The sequence below is a fragment of the Oncorhynchus nerka genome, linkage group LG3 (assembly GCF_034236695.1).
Source record: "Oncorhynchus nerka isolate Pitt River linkage group LG3, Oner_Uvic_2.0, whole genome shotgun sequence".
In the NCBI taxonomy this organism is placed as follows: domain Eukaryota; kingdom Metazoa; phylum Chordata; class Actinopteri; order Salmoniformes; family Salmonidae; genus Oncorhynchus; species Oncorhynchus nerka.
In genome coordinates, this window is record NC_088398.1 from 27,114,769 (window position 1) to 27,137,475 (window position 22,707).

Sequence of the window (22,707 nt, forward strand, 5' to 3'; positions counted from 1 at the left end):
GTACAATGTGTTGAATATAATTACATCACGAATGTAAGCATAAAACTGTAGAACAGTTATGCTATTTAATGGAGAGCCTATTTTAAGTGTGAACAGCCGGGCTCGTTGTACCTGCATAGCCTTGATACCTCTTTTACTGTGGCCACATTTTTACTGACTTGCATAGATTTAACCAGTTGCCATCTGTCTTTGGTGTTGCATGTATTATTTTATTATACTTTGTGGGTCTTATTGACATATCTAGATGGAACCAAAGCAATATTGCCTATCTGAAGGGTCTTGACTGCAAAACTAACCTTGAATGTCTACTCTTTTGGGAAGATTGAATGATTCCACACTGCACGAAGTCATCTTTTCGTCCTTAACTGACTTTGTAACCAGACGTGACAGGGCAAGAAAGGAAGGGCACATATTTCCAGAGTGCAGAAGTGACATGGTATTGAAGTGATGAAGCAGGATCTCGTGTGGTGTATAAACTCATGTGCATAATTTACCCGTGTTAAGCAAGATCATTTAAATGAAACAATTGTAAAACCCCTTTGTGCTGCTCAATAAACCATTTTTTCCAAAATGTTATCCAAATCATATTTGCAGTAAGTTTCCATGTACTCTTAAATTAACTTTACAAATCTACAGGAAACTCTTGGGAATGACACTTCTCCCGTTTCCCCCTTCTGTTACTAAGTGTAGTGCTAGTGTGATTCTCCTGCTTATCGCAGATGGGGGGGGGGGGTGATTAAGTGTGTCTGTAGGGGGAAAGTGGAACAAGATGAAGGATGCTAGACAGAGTTGCACCTGCTGGCTCTGCAGGCAGTGTTGCATCTCTATCCTGTGTGCGAGTTTATTTGCAGGACTTTCTACCTAATGATCGCTATTGATCAAAGCAGCACTGACAGTAGATATTCATCCCCACCACAATGCAACTGGCTCTGGTCTGTGTGAGTTTATCTATTCAGTAAGCACATTTGAGTGATCTTATGATATAGTACTGAATGATGTCTGATATGTTGTTGTAGTAACGTAAAGTGCAAATCGTTTTACAGATTTTTTTTTCCAAGGATGTTGAGTCCATCTTAATTAGTCATTTATTAAGTGGTATCTTCAGCTAAAAGTACACATGCGCAGTCATCCCAAGGCAGGTGATGTATTGCACTGATACACTAGTCTCACAGGCCTCAGCCTCTGTCAAAATGGAGGTGTACGGGGGACGTGGTGAGCACAGGCAGAATTGCTAAAACACCTGGAAAGGTGTCAGTTATCATCAATAACCCCAGCAAGGTCTTCCATGCATTCTACTGAAGACAGTAAATGGGCTGGGATTCACCATGCACTGAGTAAGGTTAAAGCCAGTCCTCTGATTACATGCTCATGGAGCAGAAGAGGCAGCGCATTCCTCCCGGCTCACTCATTATTTGTTGGAAGAGGGGCATAACCTACAGAAAGTCAGCACAAAACAAAGGAGAGGAGATATAAGGTTCGTATGCTCTAAACAAACGTGACCTGGAAGCGTTTCAATGGTTTTAAGTGACTGATGAGCCCATGTTTTGCTCTATGCTTTTTGAATTGAAAACAGAAATCTATGACAGACACTGAATGTGATAGAAACAGTTCCTTTTCACTCTTTTACCAAGGAATAAGATCGCCTCACCACACCAACATTTGCCAGGCAGCTGTTTGACACCAGCAAGCTCCACTCTCATCAGTTATTTAATGCAGTAAAGTGAAAAGTATACAAAAGTTAATGCTACTTTTAGGCTGAGGCATTGCTATTATTGTGTGACTTGCTCCTATAGTGGGTTTAGGCCAGGGTTAAAAAAAGAAGAAGTACTCTTCAGGAAACCAACCCATTTGGGTCAAATGTATGAGGGTGCCCTCTACTGGTATGAGTCTACTGTGTCTCTGTTGGACATGACCATAGAATTAGATCACTAATTCTATGGACATATCTAACAAAGGGATGACATGTTGGCTTCTGTCACACCATAGGCCACTTAATGGCAGCACCACAACAACCCAACTCCAAGAGTCCAATCAAACAAGAGGAACATCACAAATCACCTGGGGGTGACATAGACACACAGCCAGCTCTGAGAAATATCTACAAACACTGGACAATGACACAGGCCACCATCGGATAAAGATCTCGCCATACCATCAAAGATGCTTATACACCCAGGTTTGGAGCCATGTTTGGAGAACCTCTTACCCGACTAACTGAGCTTGGGAGTGGGGAGAGCGCAGGATCGAGCAGAGCTGTCTGGAGGAAGAAGGTTGGAGAGGCCAATGGGAGTGCTGAAAGAAGGAAGGAGGCTGAAAGATGTGTATTTTGGGCCTCTCTGCTCACACATTTGGACAGATCTTCTGCGTGTTGGGTGGCATAGGCCTGACCAGCTTCAGATGGCTTCTACAGGTACAGTGATGTGAAGGGCACTGGGGGTATGAGGAAGTATTTGAAAGGCTATAAGATAGCACAATACTTAGGTAGCAACCCACTGGGGACACACTGGTTGAATCAACATTGTTTCTACTTCATTTCAATTAAATTATGTTGAACCAACATTAAATTGACGTCTGAGCCCAGTGGAAGGGCAACAAGATGAATGAAAAACTGCACTTTGTATATAGTTTTGTTTCCAACCAAGACTTAAGCCATGTGTTTTTCTTCACTTCCTCAGATATCGGACGTGTCAGAGTTTGATGGACAGGAGAAGCAGAATAGAGTTGAGTGGGAAGTCAAACCAGCATCAATCTCCCATTGCTCCATAAAGAAGAGGGGCCCCACAAATAAGGGGAGTCACTCACCAACCTACTGATGATTGAAAACACTTAGATATTGAGGGTCAGAATTTTAAGACCTTTTATACTAGATAGTATTTTATCCAGATTACCAATATGGGGCATCATTCATTCTGATTTGACATTTTTTAATACGACTTTTGATAATAAAATATACTTTTTGTTTGCACTAAATTGTGTGCTAAATTTGAGGTTTTAAATTACTTCTTTAAAAAAACAGTTTGAGGCATTAGGATTAGAATAGTATAAGGAAAACCTTCAATATAATAAAATATAAAAGGAAATGAAATGAATAAAATGATTGAACGGTCTATTTCCATGTATAATCCTCATTCTATTTATTTATTTGTGTATTTTATTTTCTATTTCAGCATTTCTTTTCCAATTGATCAGTCTAGGATATTTATTTATTTTTGTGTTGCATCTTCTATTTATCTATCTCATTTCCACGTTTAATTATGTCTCGACTGATATGTATTTAATTCAAGTGACACTGGGTGTTCCATATCTCTGATGCTACTCATATCAGCAGATCTCTGGTCAAATACTTTGCAAATTGCGCCGACTACTGGATGATAAATATGTCATATGAATAGATATCCGCCTGGTGGCCAACACACGGAGGAAACGGACGTGGAGCTTGAATACGAGGGCAGTGAAATAAAGGATGAGTGGACATAATGTGATCTTAATTACCTCCACTAACCGGTGCCCCCCGCACATTGACTCTGTACCGGTAGCCCCTGTATATATAGCCTCGCTATTGTTATTTTACTGCTGCTCTTTTGTTATATTATATATATATATATTATAAATAGTGTTAAGTAAAAAATAGATAAGTAAAAAAATATATATACATAAAATATATATATATTTTTTTACTTGTCTATTTTTTACTTAACACTTATTTTTCTTAAAACTGCATTGTTGGTTAAGGGCTTGTAAGTAAGCATTTCACTTTAAGGTCTACACCTGTTGTATTCGACACATGTGACTAATTAAGATATGATTTGAGACTGCAAATTGACAGCAAGAACATCATGATTTCAAACCTATCTTACATTTGTAGACAATCCCGTGTCTTCAAATGTTAAAATCACTTGGAGCTGATTTCCTGGTGTTTTTACAGTCTGTTATGTTCAACAATGAAAATTCCCCACACATTTTTGAAATGTTATTTTGCTCAGAACACATGAGAGGAGCCAAAGAAAGCCAGAAAACAGGGAGAGGGTTCCAATCATTTTTCCACATTAATTTTTTCTAATAGGGGATTTTAGAAATGCTTAAAAGGAGTGCTGTGTTTCGTGAAGGCTTACCCTGGCGTGACGTTTTGATTACCGTACAAATCTCCCTTGGACAAGGTGACTTATCAATATTTTCAGCATTCTGTACTCTCAGACTCAAATGCCAATTTGCGTCAAAGTACACATCATGCAAAACTACAAATCCTTGCAAGCTCCTGCACATTTCTAACTGACACCTTTGCTAACAGGTATTGTGTCAATTTATAACTTGCACAAGACAATTCACAGAATTGTACAATTTTTAAGAAATGTTGCCAATTTATTCTTTACTACATTTAGCTAACAGATAGTTCATCCAGAGATTCTTACCTTTGCCTTGATTCGGCAGTCTCGTCCAGATCATCATGGCATTTGTAGTTTATGGTAGCCACATTAGAAGCTAATTAGCATTTCATTTTTGGGAGGTAAATACAGGCGAATATATTGATCAAAGTAACCTTGTCCTAGAAGGATTTACACAGTTATCAAAACTTCACACCATGGTTAACCTACAGGAAACACAGCCCTTATTTTAAGTGTTAATAAAATCCCCTATGGGAAAAGTGGATTGTGGAAAAACAATTGAAACATTTCCCTGTTTGACCGCTAGGTCTATTGGTATTATGACATATACTGTGGACTTCACCTCATTAGCGCAAAGACTACAGTATGAAGATAGGCTAAAACTGCTTCTCTAATAGAAATCCCTGATCACACTTGTAGGCGATGTTGGCTAGCTAAACTCATGCATAGAATCACATCATCAGGTCTATACTGTCGTCTGGCACCGAACTGCGCAGGTGCAGGTCGTCAAAAATCAAAGACACTCCTTCGATATAAAGTCGTTTTTGACAAAAATGGCAACGTGTCAGTTTTCCACTTTCACGAGGTTGGAGTAATAACATGTCCAACTTCTACAGACCTTGGCTCAAATCTAGTTTGTGCCATTAGATTTCAATAAAATTAACAACTAAGGAAGAATGTCTCACTTCTCTCATTGACTTCACAATGTTGCACCTCTGGGTTTAGAAACTCCGTGATGAACATCATGGCAACAAAACTAGCCCGAGACGATCCACATTTAGACTTCCGGTTTTCTGGTTTTGCCTTCAAAATAACAGTCCACGGTAAAAAGCTATGTGTATGATACGAAATCAATATTTTTTTTGCAGCTTTGCATAGTGCAAAATGTAAAATTATAACTACATGGAGGAAAATATAAACTAAAGAGAATTACTACTTTATATAAGATAAAGAAAACTATAAGGTGGAGCACATTGAGAAATGGTTGGAGCTTAAGTAAATGAATATCAAGAACATAATAATAGCCTACTAGTAAATAAATCTACAATTACAATTATAAAAATATCATTATATATCATTATTTTTATAGTATTATTCTAGTTTATTTACTGGTAATATTGTTGAAGAATGCAATTTTAAAATGTGATGTTTAAGAAAAGTAACAGTATTTTTTTTGTATTGTACAAACAAATTGCAATGTACAGAACAAACTATTGATTGGTCCAGTCTACTTACCAAGTAAAGTCCCTAGAATACAAATCAGATGAGTTTGAACAAACAGGTAGGTTATAGTAGGTGTTGCTGGACTTTTACTATGGTCAGCTTAAAATGGTATGCCTGGACACTATATGGTACATATAAAGCACTGTAAAGGAAAAACGATTATTTGTGCCGATGTAAAAGTGGGGACGGGAGTACTCGGTAGGGTCTGTAGAATCTATATATGGTGTTATTTCATGGGCCTCTGAATAATACGGAGTGACCTTAATGACCTTTTACTCCACCCATTCCATTGGCCACAATGTGAATCACTGTATATGGAATACATATTGGCCTATAGAGCAAAAACTATTCTTGGTGCCACAGGAAAGGTACTGTAGGAAATCATCAGTAGGGTCTGTTGAAAGTATATACAGTTGAAGTCGGAAGTTTACATACACCTTAGCCAAATACATTTAAACTCAGTTTTTCACAATTCCTGACATTTAATCCAAGTAAACATTCCCTTTATTAGGTCAGATAGCATCACCACTTTATTTTAATAATGTGAAATGTCTGAATAATAGTAGAGAGAATGATTTATTTCAGCTTTTATTTCTTTCATCACATACCCAGTGAGTCAGAAGTTTACATACACTCAATTAGTGTTTGGTAGCATTGCCTTTAAATTGTTTAACTTGGGTCAAATGTTTCAGGTTGTCTTCCACAAGCTTCTCACAATAAGTTGGGGGAATTTTGGCCCATTCCTCCTGACAGAGCTGGTGTAACTGAGTCAGGTTTGTAGGCCTCTTTGCTTGCACACACATTTTCAGTTCTGCCCACAAATTTTCTTTAGGATCGATGTCAGGGCTTTATGATGGCCACTCCAATACCTTGACTTTGTTCTCCTTAAGCCATTTTGCCACAACTTTGGAAGTATATTTGGGGTCCTTGTCCATTTGGAAGACCCTTTTGCGACCAAGCTTTAACTTCCTGACTGATGTCTTGAGATGTTGCATCAATATATCCACATAATTTTCCTCCCTCATGATGTCATCTATTTTGTGAAGTGCACCAGTCCCTCCTGCAGCAAAGCACCCCCACAACATAATGTTGCCACTCCCATGCTTCAATGTTGGGATGGTGTTCTTCCACTTGCAAACATCCAACTTTTTCCTCCAAACACAACGATGGTCATTATGGCCAAACAGTTCTATTTTTGTTTCATCAGACCAGAGGACATTTCTCCAAGAAGTACCATCTTTGTCCCCATGTGCAGTTGCAAACCGTAGTCTGGCTTTTTTATGGCGGTTTTGGAGCAGTGGCTTCTTCCTTGCTGAGCGGCCTACATCCACAGTTACACCTCCAATTGACTCAAATGATGTCAATTAGCCTATTAGAAGCTTCTAAAGCCATGACATCATTTTCTGGAATTTGCCAAGCTGTTTAAAGACACAGCCAACTTAATGTATGTAAACTTCTGACCCACTGGAATTGTGATACAGTGAATTATGAGTGAAATAATTTGTCTGTAAACAATTGTTGGAAAAATTACTTGTGTCATGCACAAAGTAGATGTCATAACCGACTTGCCAAAACTATAGTTTGTTAACAAGATATTTGTGGAGTGGTTGAAAAACGAGTTTTAATGACTCCAACCTAAGTGTATGTAAACTTCCGACTTCAACTGTATGGAGTCATTTCATGGGGCACTAAATAATACAGAGTATTACTGGACTTTTCCTCCACCCATTCCATTGACCACAATGCAAATCACTGTATATGGAGTACATATTGGCTTTACAGAGCAAAAACCTTTCTAGGTGCCGCAGTAAAAGTACTGTAGGGAATACTTAGCAGGCTCAGTAGAATCTATAGGGTGTCATTTCATGGGCTCTGAATAATACGGAGTATTGCTGGACTTTTACTGTGGTCAAACAGCTTAACGTGGTTTGCCTGGACACTGTACGGTACAAATATAGCACTCTACAATGATTGATCAAACCAGGGTCCAGTCTACTCACTACAGTCCTTAAAGGAAGCTTTAGGAAGCTTTATGTTGACATTTGAACAGTGTGACATATATCAGCACCATGGACAGCTACCTTTTTAGCATGTTATGTTGTCACTGTCAGCCGTGTATGTGGCCCAAAAGCATATTAATGTGATTTCATATCTTAGTCATTGCTAGACCACACACTGGTAAGGAGAAAATGTTATTACCTGTCTCAGATAAACTTGGGTGGTAGATACCCAGTTGGGGTTCTACTAACCAAATATGTTCCGTTTTCAGGGGGCTGTGTCGAACAGCCTGCTGGTTATTGTTGTAATGCCTGCATGTTAAATTAATGAATTAATTTACTTTTTTTGTGTTGAATATCAGTTGGAAAAACAAAACCTGTAACACTTTTTTGTCGTTTACCCTAGCGTGAAATAAAACGCCATTCCATACACGACTTTAATGCACTCTTGCCTTGCGCTAATGGTGGTGCCAAATACTGATTATTAGCAGGCGATTTGTTAAGAAGCCAACTGCTTCAAAGACTGCAACAATGACGGGCTGTCATATCTGTATGACTGTGACACATGTATACATTCTATTGCTAGTGACAACAAGGTGAGATTGAACAAAATAGTGCAAACAGAGAATGTAAATGAGGCTCAGGTTCAAAACCTATTGCCTGTGGAGAGTTTAAATGAGGCGAATGTCAACTGCTCAGAGAAGACCCTCAGACTGCCAACTAAATATGCAAAGTGTACAGACTTTTGAGGGTAATGAACTTGCTTCTGATTTTCATCCAAGAGCCAAGAGTTCATATAAGGACGTGTTAGTGGTGCAGCTCAATCAAATCTCAGACACCCAAGATATTGGGAATGAATAGTACCACTCAGAGACAGAGGATGGGTTGCACCAACATGGTTTACAGTGTCTTGCGAAAGTGTTCACCCCCTTGGCATTTTACCTATTTTGTTGCCTTACAACCTGGAATTAAAATAGATCTTTGGGGGGTTTGTAGTATCATTTTATTTACACAACATGCCTACCACTTTGAAGATGCAAAATATTATTGTGAAACAAACAAGAAATAAGACAAAAAAACAGAACTTGAGCATTTATAACTATGCTAAGGGTCATTGTTCTGCAGGAAGGTGAACCTCCGTCCCAGTCTCAAATCTCTGGAAGACTGAAACAGGTTTCCCTCAAGACTTTCCCTGTATTTAGCGCCATCCATCATTCCTTCAATTCTGACCAGTTTCCCAGTCCCTGCCGATGAAAAACATGGTGTTCTCGGGGTGATGAGAGGTTTCGTGTTTATGCCAGACATAGTATTTTCCTTGATTCCCCAAAAGCTCAATTTTAGTCTCATCTAACCAGAGTACCTTCTTCCATATGTTTGGGGAGTCTCCCACATGCCTTTTGGCAAACACCAAACGGGTTTGCTTATTTTTTTCTATAATCAGGAAGTGCATCCTGATCTCTCCTTTAACCTCTCACTTTGCAATGCATTAGAGGGTAAGGTCCTGTAGCTTACACGGAACCCAAACCGGCTGCGCGCGTGCGCCATCGTGCGTAAATTTATTTTGTCCCCCTAAACCAAATGTGATCACGACACGCAGGTTAAAAATATCCAATTACATTAATTTGGGGACAGGTCGAAAGGTATTAAACGTGTATGGCAATTTAGATAGTTAACTTGCACTTGCTAGCTAAATTGTCCTATTTAGCTAGCTTGCTGTTGCTAGCTAATTTGTCCTGGGATATAAACATTGAGTTGTTATTTTACCTGAAATTCACGCGGTCCTCTACTCCGACAATTAATCCACACATATAAATGCCAAACGAATAGTTTCTAGTCATCTCCTCTCCTTCCAGGTTTTTTCATCTTTGAACTTATATGGTGATCGCATCCACACTTTCATAGTATTACCACGACGACCGGCAAAACAGTTAATCTTTCAATCACCCACGTGGGTATAACCAATGAGGGTATCTGCTTCTATAAACCAATGACGAGATGGGAGAGGCAGGACTTGCAGCACGATCTGCGCCAGAAATAGAAAGAAGTTTTATTTTAGCCCTTGGCATCGCAGACGCTCGTTGGCGCGCCGAGCAGTGTGGGTGCAATAATTGAATAACTTGGATTTCTACATTTATTTTGCGACACTCGCGCACGTGACGTGTCCAGTTTGGTCAGCATGTTAGACCTGTGTAGTTTGACGGCCCTCCATTATTACATGGCCTCCACCTGATCTTTATCTTTCTTTTATCTTTTATGCCCTTAATCAGGTATATATAGCCCATTTCAGTGTTGTTTGCACCTTGGTTATCAATCAATGCGTTACACTTTTCTTGTATTCTCATCACCATTCTTAAATGGTGGGGCCCTGTGTTCTGAACCCTTTCACTATTGTGGCCTCTTGCATGCGCCTCTTATCCAAACTCCCTTACTGCTCCGCCTTCCTGACCTTGGGTAAACCACTTGTATTATTCTGTGGTGCCCTGGCCACTTAATCTTGTTGACAGGATTTCTTGCCCGCTATAATCACCATCTCTTGATGGCAAGGCCCTGTGACCTGGACCTTATCCGCGTATTGGCCTTCCTGACCTTCCGTCTCCTTTACTTTGGGGTTACCTGCTAACGGGTGAATCTCATGGTAGGGGTTAGAAGAGCCCTTCAACTAGGCTACAGTCCTCAACTGTTGAGGTGCTCGATAGTAGATAAAGGGAAGAGTGTGTATAAAGTTGGCCCGTGTAAATATTGTGAATAGTTCGGTGAACAATGAAACATAAGAGGGAGCGAGGTCCCGATGTGAGTGAAGTCATGCAGGATGCACTTCCTATATATGGAAAAATACAAATGAAAGAAAAAAGGTGCCACCAGTGGGTTGGGAAGCAATGGCTTTTTTTCTGGCCACTCTTCTGTAAACCCAGCTCTGTGTAGTGTACGGCTTAAAGTGGTCCTATGGACAGATACTCCAATCTCCGCTGTGGAGCTTTGCAGCTCCTTCAGGGATATCTTTGGTCTCTTTGTTGCCTCTCTGATTAATGCACTCCTTGCCTGGTGGGGGGCCCTCTCTTGGCAGGTTTGTTGTGGTGCCATATTCTTTCCATTTTTTAAATAATGGATTTAATGGTGCTCCGTGGGACGTTCAAAGTTTTAAATATTTTTTTAAACCCAACCCTGATCTGTACTTCTCCACAACTTTGTCCCTGACCTGTTTGGAGAGCTCCTTGGTCTTCATAGTGCCGCTTGCTTGGTGGTGCGCCTTGCTTAGTGGTGTTGCAGACTCTGGGGCCTTTCAGAACAGGCGTATATATACTGAGATCATGTGACACTTAGATTGCACACAGGTGGACTTTATTTAACTAATTATGCGACTTCTGAAGGTAATTGGTTGTACCATATTTTATTTAGTGGCTTCATAGCAAAGGGATGAATACATTTGCATATGCTTTTCCGTTTTTTAATTTTTAATTTTGAAATAAGTTATAAAAAAATATAAAAAATGACCAATTTGGACAATTTTGTGTATGCCCATTACATGAAATCCAAATCCAAATCTATTTAAATTACAGGTTGCAATGCAACAAAATAGGAAAAACGCTAAGGGGGATGAATATTTTTGCAAGGCACTGTAAATGTTTATCAACACCGGCCAGTGTAGTGCAGTGTTAACTTTTTGTTGAATGAACACTAGAAATGTAACACTTTTTTCAGTGTACTTTTTACTCTGTGTAGATTGGGACCATATGTACTCACTGACAGTGTTAAATTTAACACTTAACATGTTGATTTAACACTTTCAAATGTACTGTGTATAATGCACGTTATGACTAACATTAATGCTACTTCACTACAATCTTACCGTTATCAGGCCCGTTACAGCATGTTGCATAAAATCATAATTCGTACCAAGGTTGGGCATATCATGAACTCCAATTCAATAGGAACTCTCCACAGTAGATGTGCTGCCATTTTAGCAGGTTAAACACCTCAAGTGGCAGTTTAGAATTCATCTCCAATCGAAGTTTATATATTTTTTTTGATTAATTGAGCAACAGGCTTAAAATTAATCTAGGTTTAAAGTGAAAACTAAACTTAGATTAGAGGAAGGATTTACTTGAACTAGGATTCATTTAAAACTAGTTTTAACATTTGGTGCAACAATATGAATAGATAAACCTTGATTTAACCCAGTTTAAGAGTTAATCCATGTTGGTGCAATCCACCCAGAAAGTTGTGGTAGAGGTTTATCAGATGAGGAAATATTAAACTCTATGACAAAACTTAATTAGATGAGCAGCATGTCACGGGAGAGGTTGACGTCGAAATAAGCGAGGATACACTGAAATGTTTTGTCAGATGGAGGGTTCAGGCATACCACTCCAGATAATGGTGTGTTTACATTGACTCGTGATGAATGGGAGAGGGTCCATTCGGAGGGAAATGGTAGGCATTTCAAAACGTTCTCATGGGTAGGCCTATTTGCAGGAAAGATTCAAGAGTAGAATCCTTACTGTGTAGTAAATTTTTGGCATCATACATTTTCAGACATATATATAAACATAAATATATATATATCTATATCTATATATATTAGCTCCATAGAGGGAGACATTTGCATTGTAATTTCATAATACTGCTGCATTTAAGGTGCACACCTCCGCTGTTTGGCCACTCAGGTAGATACACCAGTGTTGAGAAACATATTATCTGAACAACGCACAAATAACTTTTGGGATTCTGGTGAAATCCGGTCACTACAATGACTGAAATCAAAAATTAAAAATGAAACATCGGCACAAATAATCGTTTTTCCTGTACAGCGCTATTTTTTGTACCGTATAGCGTTCAGGCAACCCATTTTAAAATGTTTGACCACAGTAAATGTCCAGCAACACTGCATATTATTCAGTTCCCCATGAAACGATACCACATATAGATGCTACAGACCCTAGTGAGTATTCTCTACATTACTTTTATTGCGACATCTAGAAATAGTTTTTGCTCTGGTTTTCTGTTCTACCTGATAATTAATTGCACTCACCTGTTGTTACCAGGTCTAAATCGTTCCCTGATTAGAGGGGGGACAATGAAAACAAGCAGTGGAACTGGCTTCGAGGTCCAGAGTTGAGTTTGAGGGCAGAGTGATTCTCATTGTGGGCAATGGAATAGCTGGAGCAAAGACCAGCAACATTCTATATTATCTAGCGCCCCATGAATAGACACCATATATAGCCTGCCTTCTACAGACCCTATAGAGTATTCCCTACAATATATTTTCCTCTGGCACATTGAATAGTTTGTTTTATACGCCAATAATATTTCATGTACAGTGCTCTGCATTGGGGGTATTTATTTGACATTGGAACATGTTTTAAAACACACGTATTGCAAATGTAATTTAAATATGAACCAATATGAATATTGTTCATGTTTAGACAATTATTTTCATATATTATGAAGAAATACAGGTTATTGACAATTTTCTACTATTACGTGGGGGACTTTTATTATGAACATTTCTGATCGTCACGTCTTCCCTGTGGGTGGGTGTTGTAGAATTTGGATTTACCTGTAGCCGCAGGTAATAACCTACACGGGAAGACGAAGGAGCAGAACACTGTGGAATTTACCAAAATGAGTTTAGTCTTCGGTGGTTAGGGTTGGTAGCTAGCTATTTGTCTTGAAATCGGTTGACTTTGTTGTGAAGAAAACACAGTTGGAGAGTTGAGAAACCGATACACACAAACTCGATCCGAAGAAAGAACGTTTTCCGTACGGACTTCCGTAATTTTATCGGCGTCAAGAGTTAACAAAAGTAACCCAAGCGATTTATGCGGTAAGTTGACTAATGAAATGTTCACCATATGAAGAAGCGTATCCCAATTTCGAACAAGCTAAACTCAAGCCTGACATGGTGATCTTAGAGATGACATGTAAATTGTGTTTTGAAAAGTCATATTTAAAACTTCCCAATTTCTTTACCCTACAAAGGTAGCCTACCCGATCAAAATAGACCGAATGCACGCACGGAAAATGTATCCATAACAAAGTCGTTGTGACAGTTCCACAGGCCAAATTGATAAGCGATTTAGATTTACTTGAAATATATCAGAATTTGACTTTTTCCTATGGCATTCTCTCCAGTTGCATGATTGTTAAAACATGTATCTTTAAAGTTGCCTACAAGTAGCCTATCTCAAAATGCAGTATTAGTTCAATGTTTGGCGTCAATAGTCTACTTGTTGCAACAGGAAATGATTAATGTGACTGTGACTGGCAAAGAGCTGATTAGTAAGCATAATAATTACTGTGTTTAGATATGACTATTATAAAGTGCCCATATTCCATTGTTCCTATCACATTGAAAGGTCCCGGGAGCTTTGAGCCATGCCTGGCCACAGCACAGGGGCTCCTCAGAAGTCCCGCCACGACAAACAGCACAGGGGACACAGCACCAGGGCTGACGGCTACAAGCAGGGCCACACCATCTCTAGAGACCGCACCGCCAGCCAAGAGTCCTACAAGGACTCCCATGCCGACCACAACACACGGGAACAGTACAATGGCGACCACACCCGTCACTCTGAAGGGCAGCAAGGCCGCAGAGGAGCCCCCTCGACACGACACGTCAACGGGCGGGGGTCAGAGACACTGGGCTTCATCCCTGGCTCAGCAGACTCCCCCCAGAGCACAAATGCATGTGGCTCGTGTGCCTCTATGGGCTGGAGTGGCTGCAAGGCAATCCTTTGCTGTGTCCTCACCTGTGGTTTCTGTGGCAGCCGGGATCTCTGTCTGCCTGCCAACAACGAGAGCTCCACGGAACACCCCAGCAAGGCTGACCCTGAGCAGCCCCACCCCCCCAACGGCATGTCCGTGTCCAAGCCCACCTGCGGCATCCCTCTGGAGTCCAGCATCAAGCCTTCCAAGCAGCTCTCCAAGCTGCCTCCCAGTGACAGCTTCCGCTACAAGGACGTCCGCATCGGGGGCCAGACGGTGGTCTATCCCACATCATCGTCGGGCCCCAAGCGGACGCGTACGGGCGGCAAGGGCGACAGCCAGCGTCCCGTCAGCAACACCAGCACCATCTACTCCCGGGAGGACCTGGATCTGGACGACCTGAGCGACAGCGGCACGGACATTGACTCGCTCATCACTAAGAAACTTCTAGAGCTCTACGCGCTGCACCAGATCGACCAACTGGCCAAGTGCACGTCTGACTCGTCGTTCTCAAGGAAGACCAATGAGATCAGCGAGCTGATCTGCAGCATTGCTCAGGACTACAACCTGGAGCAGCAGGAGGCAGAGTGCAGGCTGGTGCACGGCGTCATCCGCATCAGCACGCGCAAAGGCAAGAGGAACAAAAACTCCAACTCCCAGGCCCAGGAGCCAGTGCACCAGCAGCCGCGAGCAAACGGGGGGAACGACCGAGGGACCCTCCTTCCTGACAGTGGCAATGAAACCATGACGTACACCTTTAACAGCAGTGAGAGTAAGAGAGGGTTACTACATTTCTGTATCCATTCAAAATAACTAGTGCATTTCAGGTATTGAGGGTCTTGAGAGAATAAGGGTGACAAAGTTTTCTTTCAATTTAAGTCAGAAAATCCAACAATGAATTCTATTCCACATTACTTTCCCATTTAACCTCCCAGTTTTCCCCTATTCTTACTTCATGTTTATGTTGCATACCGAAACCATAGATTACTCTGCTGAAATGCTTTTGGTGCGCTAGTGTTTGTTGTCTCACCTCTTCGGTATCATTGAGTCTCCATTTTCTATTCATTCATATACATCTATGTTTGAGTAACTCTGTTGTGTTTTTACCACAGTGGAGCCTGAGGTGAAAGTGTCAGAGCTGACACAGTCGGACGAACTAGCCAGGAAGATGAGGTACTACAGTGGAAGAAGTAAGTACTTCTGGACTTAAATTCACTGTCTCACAGTAGGAGTGCTAATATAAGATCAGTTTAGTATTTTACATCATACTGAATGAGATTATATGGACATGGCGTACCTGATCCTAGATCAGCACTCATCTGAGATGCTTTTTGAAAACGTGCCCTAGTCTAGGCCAAACCTGCCCCTACAGTAACATTGTTTGCCACTTATTTTACAGTGTTTAGACTACTACTGTATCAAGACCCTGTAGTTCCCCATACCATAGATGTTGTACTGTATAAGATGCAGTGCATTTAGAAAGTATTCAGTCCCCTTCCCTTTCTCCACATTTTGTTACCTTACAGCCTTATTCTAAAAATGGATTAATTACAATGTTTTTCCTCATCAACCTACACACAATACGACATAATGACGAAGCAAAAACACGTTTTTAGATATTTTTGCAAATGTATTAAAACAAAAAAACAGATGCCTTATTTACAGAAGTATTCAGACAGTTTGCTATTTGACTCAAAATTGAGCTCGGGTGCATCCTGTCTCCATTGATCATCCTTGAGATGTTTCTTCAACTTGATTGGAGTCCACCTGTGGACAAGATTTTGAAAGGCTCACACCTCTATATAAGGTCACACAGTTGAAATGTGCATGACAGAGCAAAAACCAAGCCATGAGGTGGAAGGAGTTGTTCGTAGAGCTCTGAGAAAGGATTGTGTCGAGGCCCAGGTCTGGGGAAGGGTACCAAAAAATGTCTGCAGCATTGAAGGTCCCCAAGAACACAGTGGCCTCCATCATTCCTAAATGGAAGAAGTTTGGAATCACCAAGACTCTTCCTAGATCTTGCCGCTCAGCGAAACTGAGCAATCAAGGGAGAAGGGCCTTGCTCAGGAAGGTGACCAAGAACCCGATGGTCACTGAGAGAGCTCCACAGTTCCTCTGCGGAGATGGGAGAACCTTCCAGAAGGACAATCATCTCTGCAGCATTCCACCTATCAGGCCTTTATGGTAGAGTGGCCAGAAAGAAGCTACTCCTCAGTAAAAGGCACATGACAGCCCGCTTGGTGTTTGCCAAAAGGCATCTGAAGACTCACAGACCATGAGAAACGAGATTCTCTGGTCTGATGAATCCAAGATTGAACTCTTTGGCCTGAATGCCAAGAGTCACATCTGGAAGAATCCTGGCACCATCCCTACTGTGAAGCATGGTAGTCCCAGCATCATGCTGTGGGGATGTTTTTCAGCTGTGGGGACTGGGAGACTATTCAGGCTTGAGGGAAAGATGAATGGAGCGAAGTTCAGCGAGATCCTTGATGAAAACCTGCTCCAGAGCGCTTAGGACCTCAGACTTAGGCAACGGTTCACCTTTCCTACAGGACAACAACCCTAAGCACACAGCCAAGACAACGCAGGAGTGGCTTTGGGACAAGTCTCAATGTCCTTGAGGCCCAGCCAGAGCCCAGACTTCAACCCGATCAAACAACTCTGGAGAGACCTGAAAATAGCTGTGCAGCGACGCTCCCCGTCCAACCTGACAAAGCTTGAGAGAATCTGCGGAGAAGAATGGGATTTATTCTCCAAATACAGGTGTGCCAATCTTTCAGCGTCTTTACCCTAGAAGACTCGAGGCTGTAATCGCTGCCAAAGGTGCTTCAACACAGTACTGAGTAAAGGGTCTGAATACTTATGTGATTTTTATTTTTGTATTTTTAAAAATAAATTAGGAAACATTTCTATAAAAAAAACAGTTGTCATTTTGGACTGTTGTGTGTAGATTGAGGGGGGGGGGGGGGGGATCGGATCGATTTTAGAATAAGGCTGCAACGTAACAAATGTGGAAAGTTAAGGGGTCTGAATATTTTCTGAATGCACTGTATATCTTGAATCTGAGCCAGCATCTATTTACAGTTTGGTGGGTTCTGAAGCATCTGTGTAATTTTTCTACACTGGAAATACCTGATATCTGATCCAATACATGTTTTCAGAACAATAACACATTCTTTCCTTTTTGCGGCACATGGAATGGTTCTTTACATGTCCTGGGCAGTCTTCATTTAGGCACCAAACAGCAGAAAAGTGACTGGAACAGGGAAGAACTAGCTAGACTTGTCCAATTAGAAATGCTCATTTTCCGTCGCAAAACGCTTCTATCTGCGTGGCCTAATGAACACAATCCTGGGTTCCATGCGGCAGCAGAGGTAGTAGGCCTAACCTCTGGCCTAACTGACTGTTCCGGTAAGTCATGGTAGCTGAGGGGCTCTGTTCAACGCAGCTGTAGTGCCCAGTGCAGCTGCAGGAGTTTTCTAACCTTCTCTCTGATCACAATTGGCACACTGCTTTGACGTGACTCCTGGAGAAGGAAAGCCTTCGCATTCCTCCTTTTTCCGTGTGCTGTTTTCCCCTGGCTATTATACCACCTCTGCCACCCTATACACCCCTTGCATCCCACCTCAGTTTCCCTATATGCTCTGGGTAGGTGGTAGTGGCAGTGCATATCGCCCCCCTCGGGCAGCGTATCAGGTGACTGTAAATTTGATGGTGGAATTTGGGGAGTAACTCTGATTACAGCTTTTTGTTGTTGTACGATGGTGTGGGGGGAGAGTCTTGTTACAGTGCCGTTTGAATGGAGGAACATTGCGGTGTTTTCACACCATATGCATCTGTGGGAGTATTCTAGGATATCAGCTGTCAAAATGTCATTTCTGTCTTTTATTTGATAAAGGGACAGTTTACCGGACACATTTAAACCTAGTCCTGTAAATAAAAAAATACTCAATGGAGAACCTGTAGCTTTTACATCCAGGATGAAGCTTAACCAGTGTTCAGGAAACCTGTTCCATAAGGTATTGTGTCCGGTAACCATTTTAAAGTGGGAACTTCAAATATTTCTATACCTTTTTCTTTTTAATAGTCTCTGTCCATTTTCAAATACTGACTGGTGAATGTCTCTCTCTCTCTTCTGGCCCTCCTAGCTGACTCCAGCTCAGCTACAGCCTACTCTCCCTACCAGCATGACACAGAGGCGGACTCGTCAGGAGTCCCACTGCTGCACGTCCTCTGAACGTCATGACAAGGTCAACGCCAACGTCCAGGGCACGACGTTCTCAAGGGCCTCAATCGAACTGGGGCCGGCTGTTGTGTGATAGTGGGACATGTTGCTCCTCCAACGCCGTCATTTTACCTCCCTGGAACTAATAGGACATCCTATAATGACAGAGAGGCTCTTAAGTGTGGGACTATTGAAGTCATCTCTTCTCTGGTGTGGAATCAGCATGTCCTTCCAAACCATTGAACTGTCTGTGAGGGAGGCCTGCTTGGAAGGGTGAGATGGTGGCACCAGTCTACAGGTGCCCAATTGGCATATATCTGAACATTGGAAAAAAACAAGGGGATTTTTTTGTTTTTACGGGAAAGAAACTATGGACTTTTGTGTATTTGCATGCTATATTGTAAGTTTTTATACCAGTTATGTTGTTGCCTTGCCACTCCTAGCAGACACCAAAATCACTCCATGCATTTTTAACTCCGTTCTCAGTCAAGTGACTGAACCCTAACTCATAACCGTCCCTGTTTTAGTGTGTGTGGTGTGGTGTGGTGTGTGTGTGTGTGTGTGACAGTGTGTTAGGGCACCCTACCATTTGGACCCAGTAGCAGGTTTAGCTTCATACTTTACTTTCAGTGTCAACTTTGTACAAAACTTTTTTCCAAGTGTACGTTGCTTTTTTGGTTTGTCTAAACATCTTTCGAAATTGGAATAGGGGCATTTTTTAAACTTTTTTTTTTTTTGGTCAATGTATAGGTACATTTTTATAAAAATAAAAAAAAGCAATGAATACCCTTGCCTTTTTATGCCAACTTGCTACTGTCTTAATTCAACTCTGTTGATCTAAAATATATGATAATATAGTTAAATCTAATAGAGTATGGGATTCGGTATGCACATTGAATTGCGTCTTTAACTTGATCTGTGCATGCAATCTCCATTGACACCAACGTTTGAGTGAAACACAGATCTCAAGGATGGATTCAGTCCGTTGGGTCTTCAATGACTTTGTGTGCTGCTTATTGTTTACACAGATGTGTGTTATTGAGGAACACTAGGGATGGTGTGTTTGATGTTGGGTTCGTCTTTAATGTGTCATTTGATCATATGTTAATGGTCAGCTATGCAGCAAGAAGGTTAAAAAGATCTAATGTAAGTCTACTACATTTTTAAAAAGCCTGTGCTGGTCATTTATTGTCAAGCTTTCAATCTTCCCAAGTAATGTGGTAACGGGCATCGCTGTTTATTCCTTCAACACCAACTACTCCTAAACTCTAGTTTTGCCTGCTCTCCCTGTCACAGCAACATGTTTGTGCAATGTTGTTGGGCTACTTTATCCAGCACCTCTCTCTCTCTCGCGCTCTTTCTCCCCGTCTCTCTCATTACTGTTGTCAGCCCCCACCCCGGGTCAGTGTGTCGTCAGTCTATTTCCGCCCTCAGCGAAAAAAAGGAGGAACTCGTTTGACTGGTCTTGACAAAAGAAAGGATATCAAATCCTGCTGTCTGTCCTGAGTAGTTCATTGCAGAGGGGAGCACTACGAAAACCTGCTTTTGAGAATTTCTCTGTGTCCCGAAGGCTCTGTTGAGATTCATTTCTGTTTTCCCTGGCTCTCTGCCCCCCTCTCTGCATTCCAGTTCTACCTGTGTGAGGCATCGTGAAATAATGGTTTCACAATTAACACCTCACATGACGTTATTACGTACCTTCTCTAAACCGAGTGGCACAGAGAATGTCTCTTCTCTTGGATGTTGACATATTTCAATAGACTTATTATGTGGTAACGTGTTTCACTAAGTGTACACAGAGCCTGTGTTTGCAGTGGATAACAGATTTGATGTGTCATGGAGTTTTATCTCGATTCATGTGCGCATGATTGTTTGGAAGAATTGTATTGTGTTAAAAACATGAACCTAATGCAGGTGACAGCCGAACCCTTCTTGCCCTGGTGTCAGTTTAAATGACCACCACAGGAGGGAGCAGCGTACCACAAATAACTGAAAATCGTTGCCCTGCTCCAGCTGAAAGAGGAAATGCACCTGCTGATCTGGCCTTGTTTTTGGCTTTGCTCCTGAAGAGGTGGTGGCGGGCCATGACTCAAGCCGAACGCGAGTTGGTACGGGTGTTTCTCGGGTCTGTCCTTGCTACACCGAGACACACCTACCTGTCAGAACCTTGCCCGTAGCCGTTTCTCACCACGCAATCGCAAACAAACCTCCTGCAGGTTGAGTTGAATAAATACAGCCATATGTATGGTGAGGTGCCGGAGGAAGCTTTGGATAGGTCAGTAGCTTACAGGGTAATATGAGAAGAATGCAATTGCTGAATTTAGGTGGATATTCTAAACTAAGTGTTTTGATAACTTTCAACTGTATTAAAAGAGGCCCATGTAGAATAACAACGCTTTACCTAATACCGTAGAAGCAGTGTTCTGCTAAAGTGTGCATCTTTTGTTGTCATTCCCAGCCAATACAGGTACTGTGCCTATCGACAATTTTGTCAGGTGGTAATGGGGCTACCTTGGCAAGCCTGTCGGAGTGGTCATGCCTTCCTGTGTGGTATTCCGTATACAACAGGAGTTACCTGATCCTGGTGCAGAACACACAGGGTTTCTCCCTCCCCATATTGACTGATACCATTACATTCCATAATATTTAAAAAAAAAGTCAATACAATTCAAAGTTGTGTCTAGTAAAATGTTTATGCCAGGTCTCGCCCGTACAATGCATGTCAGTCAAATCCTCTTGGAAGTCTCCATGTGCTGGCTCCATACATGTTTCTGTGAACACATACACACACACACAGTCACTTCTATTACCAATGCGTTGTGAAATGTAATGTTTTGAATTGTATATAACTGCCTTCATTTTGATGGGACCCCAGAAAGTGTAGCTGCTGCTTTGGCATCCATAATAAATATAAATACAAAATGACACCTAAGGTCATATCTTGGCAACACATTGCAAAGCAATATTAAGGTGTTCCTAATGTTTGGTACTGTATACTCAGTGTATATATGATGATTATTTTTTGTATTATTGTTTCGTTCACTTCTCTTTTTGACCTGCGTAGTTGCAATTACATCTGCCACCCTGTGCATGTGACTAATAAACACACCTAATCTATAAAAACATTGTTTATAAAGAGGTGAAGTCTTTATCAGAGGTCCTGGGTTCGAGCTTCGGTTTTGAGCCCAATCAGGAGGAAGTGGTACTCGCTAAGCAGGAAGCGTGACGTCCTTTCTTTTGGCGCTAAACCCACCACTGGTGTACGTGGCCAACGAGCTCTACTTTCAGGTAAAACAACAAACGGTAATGCCTGGAGTTTGCTAAACGACAATTGGAACCTGTGCTATGCTCAGATTACATGACAATAAGAGCTCCGTAGCCACGCACACCAGTGGAGGATTTGGCATTGAAAGAAAGATGCATTTGCAGAAGATGACCCCATATCTACTGTAAAATATGGTGGTGGATCTTCACTGTTTTTTTGGGGCTATTTTGCTTCCACTGGTCCTGGGTCTCTTTTTTAAGGCCAACGGCATCACAAACTTGACTTAGTACCAGGAACTTTCTGCTTCAACCAAGCTGGTTGCCTCTGCCAGGAGGCTGGAACTTGGCAGCAAGTGGATCTTCAAGCAAGAAAATAACCCCAAGCACACATCAAAATCCACAAAGAAATGGTTAATTGACCACAAAATCAACATTTGGCAATGGCCATCTCAGTGTCCGGACTTGAACCCCATTGAAAACCTGTGTTTAGAATTGAAGAGGGCAGTCCATAAGCGCGAGCGAGGATATCAAGGATCTGGAAAGATTCTTTATGGGGGAATGGGCTATTTCAAGCTCTCTGTTTTTCAGGGTGATATCTGAACTTGAGCTCCACAAGTGGGATTGCATGGAAATACCACTGACCCAGTGAAGCTAAGGTCTTTTCTGAGTCTAAGGTGATTTTATCCCTGGGGCTCAGGAAGCTACATGAACTTAACTTTGTATAAAAAATCATACATTGATGTCAATGAAAGAGTTGTTTTTGTCTCATAGGATTTGGGCCTCAGTGTGTAAAATTACACTGAACAAAAATAAAAAGGCAACATTTAAAGTGTTAGTCCCATGTTTCATGAGCTGAAATATATGATCTCATATGTTCCATACTGACAAAAAGCTTGTTTATCTAAATAAA

The 22,707-nt window shown here is 41.4% G+C and overlaps 1 protein-coding gene across 1 annotated transcript; it reads left to right on the plus strand.

Annotated features, from left to right (window-relative positions):
- The first annotated feature begins 12,823 nt into the window (after positions 1 to 12,823).
- LOC115141344 (keratinocyte differentiation factor 1-like) lies at positions 12,824 to 19,339 on the plus strand. The gene is made up of 4 exons (XM_029680115.2): positions 12,824 to 13,427; positions 13,960 to 15,080; positions 15,421 to 15,498; positions 18,457 to 19,339. Exons 2-4 carry the CDS (start codon positions 13,979 to 13,981, stop codon positions 18,543 to 18,545), a joined length of 1,269 nt encoding a protein of 422 aa, XP_029535975.2. The 5' UTR covers positions 12,824 to 13,427; positions 13,960 to 13,978; the 3' UTR covers positions 18,546 to 19,339.
- The last annotated feature ends 3,368 nt before the right edge of the window (positions 19,340 to 22,707 follow it).

Coding starts and splice junctions, on each gene's coding strand:
- LOC115141344 (XM_029680115.2), top strand. CDS start 13,979: ATGCCTGGCCACAGCACAGGGGCTCCTCAGAAGTCCCGCCACGACAAA. Junction 15,081..15,420: donor CACCTTTAACAGCAGTGAGA/GTAAGAGAGGGT, acceptor TTTTTACCACAG/TGGAGCCTGAGGTGAAAGTG. Junction 15,499..18,456: donor GAGGTACTACAGTGGAAGAA/GTAAGTACTTCT, acceptor TGGCCCTCCTAG/CTGACTCCAGCTCAGCTACA.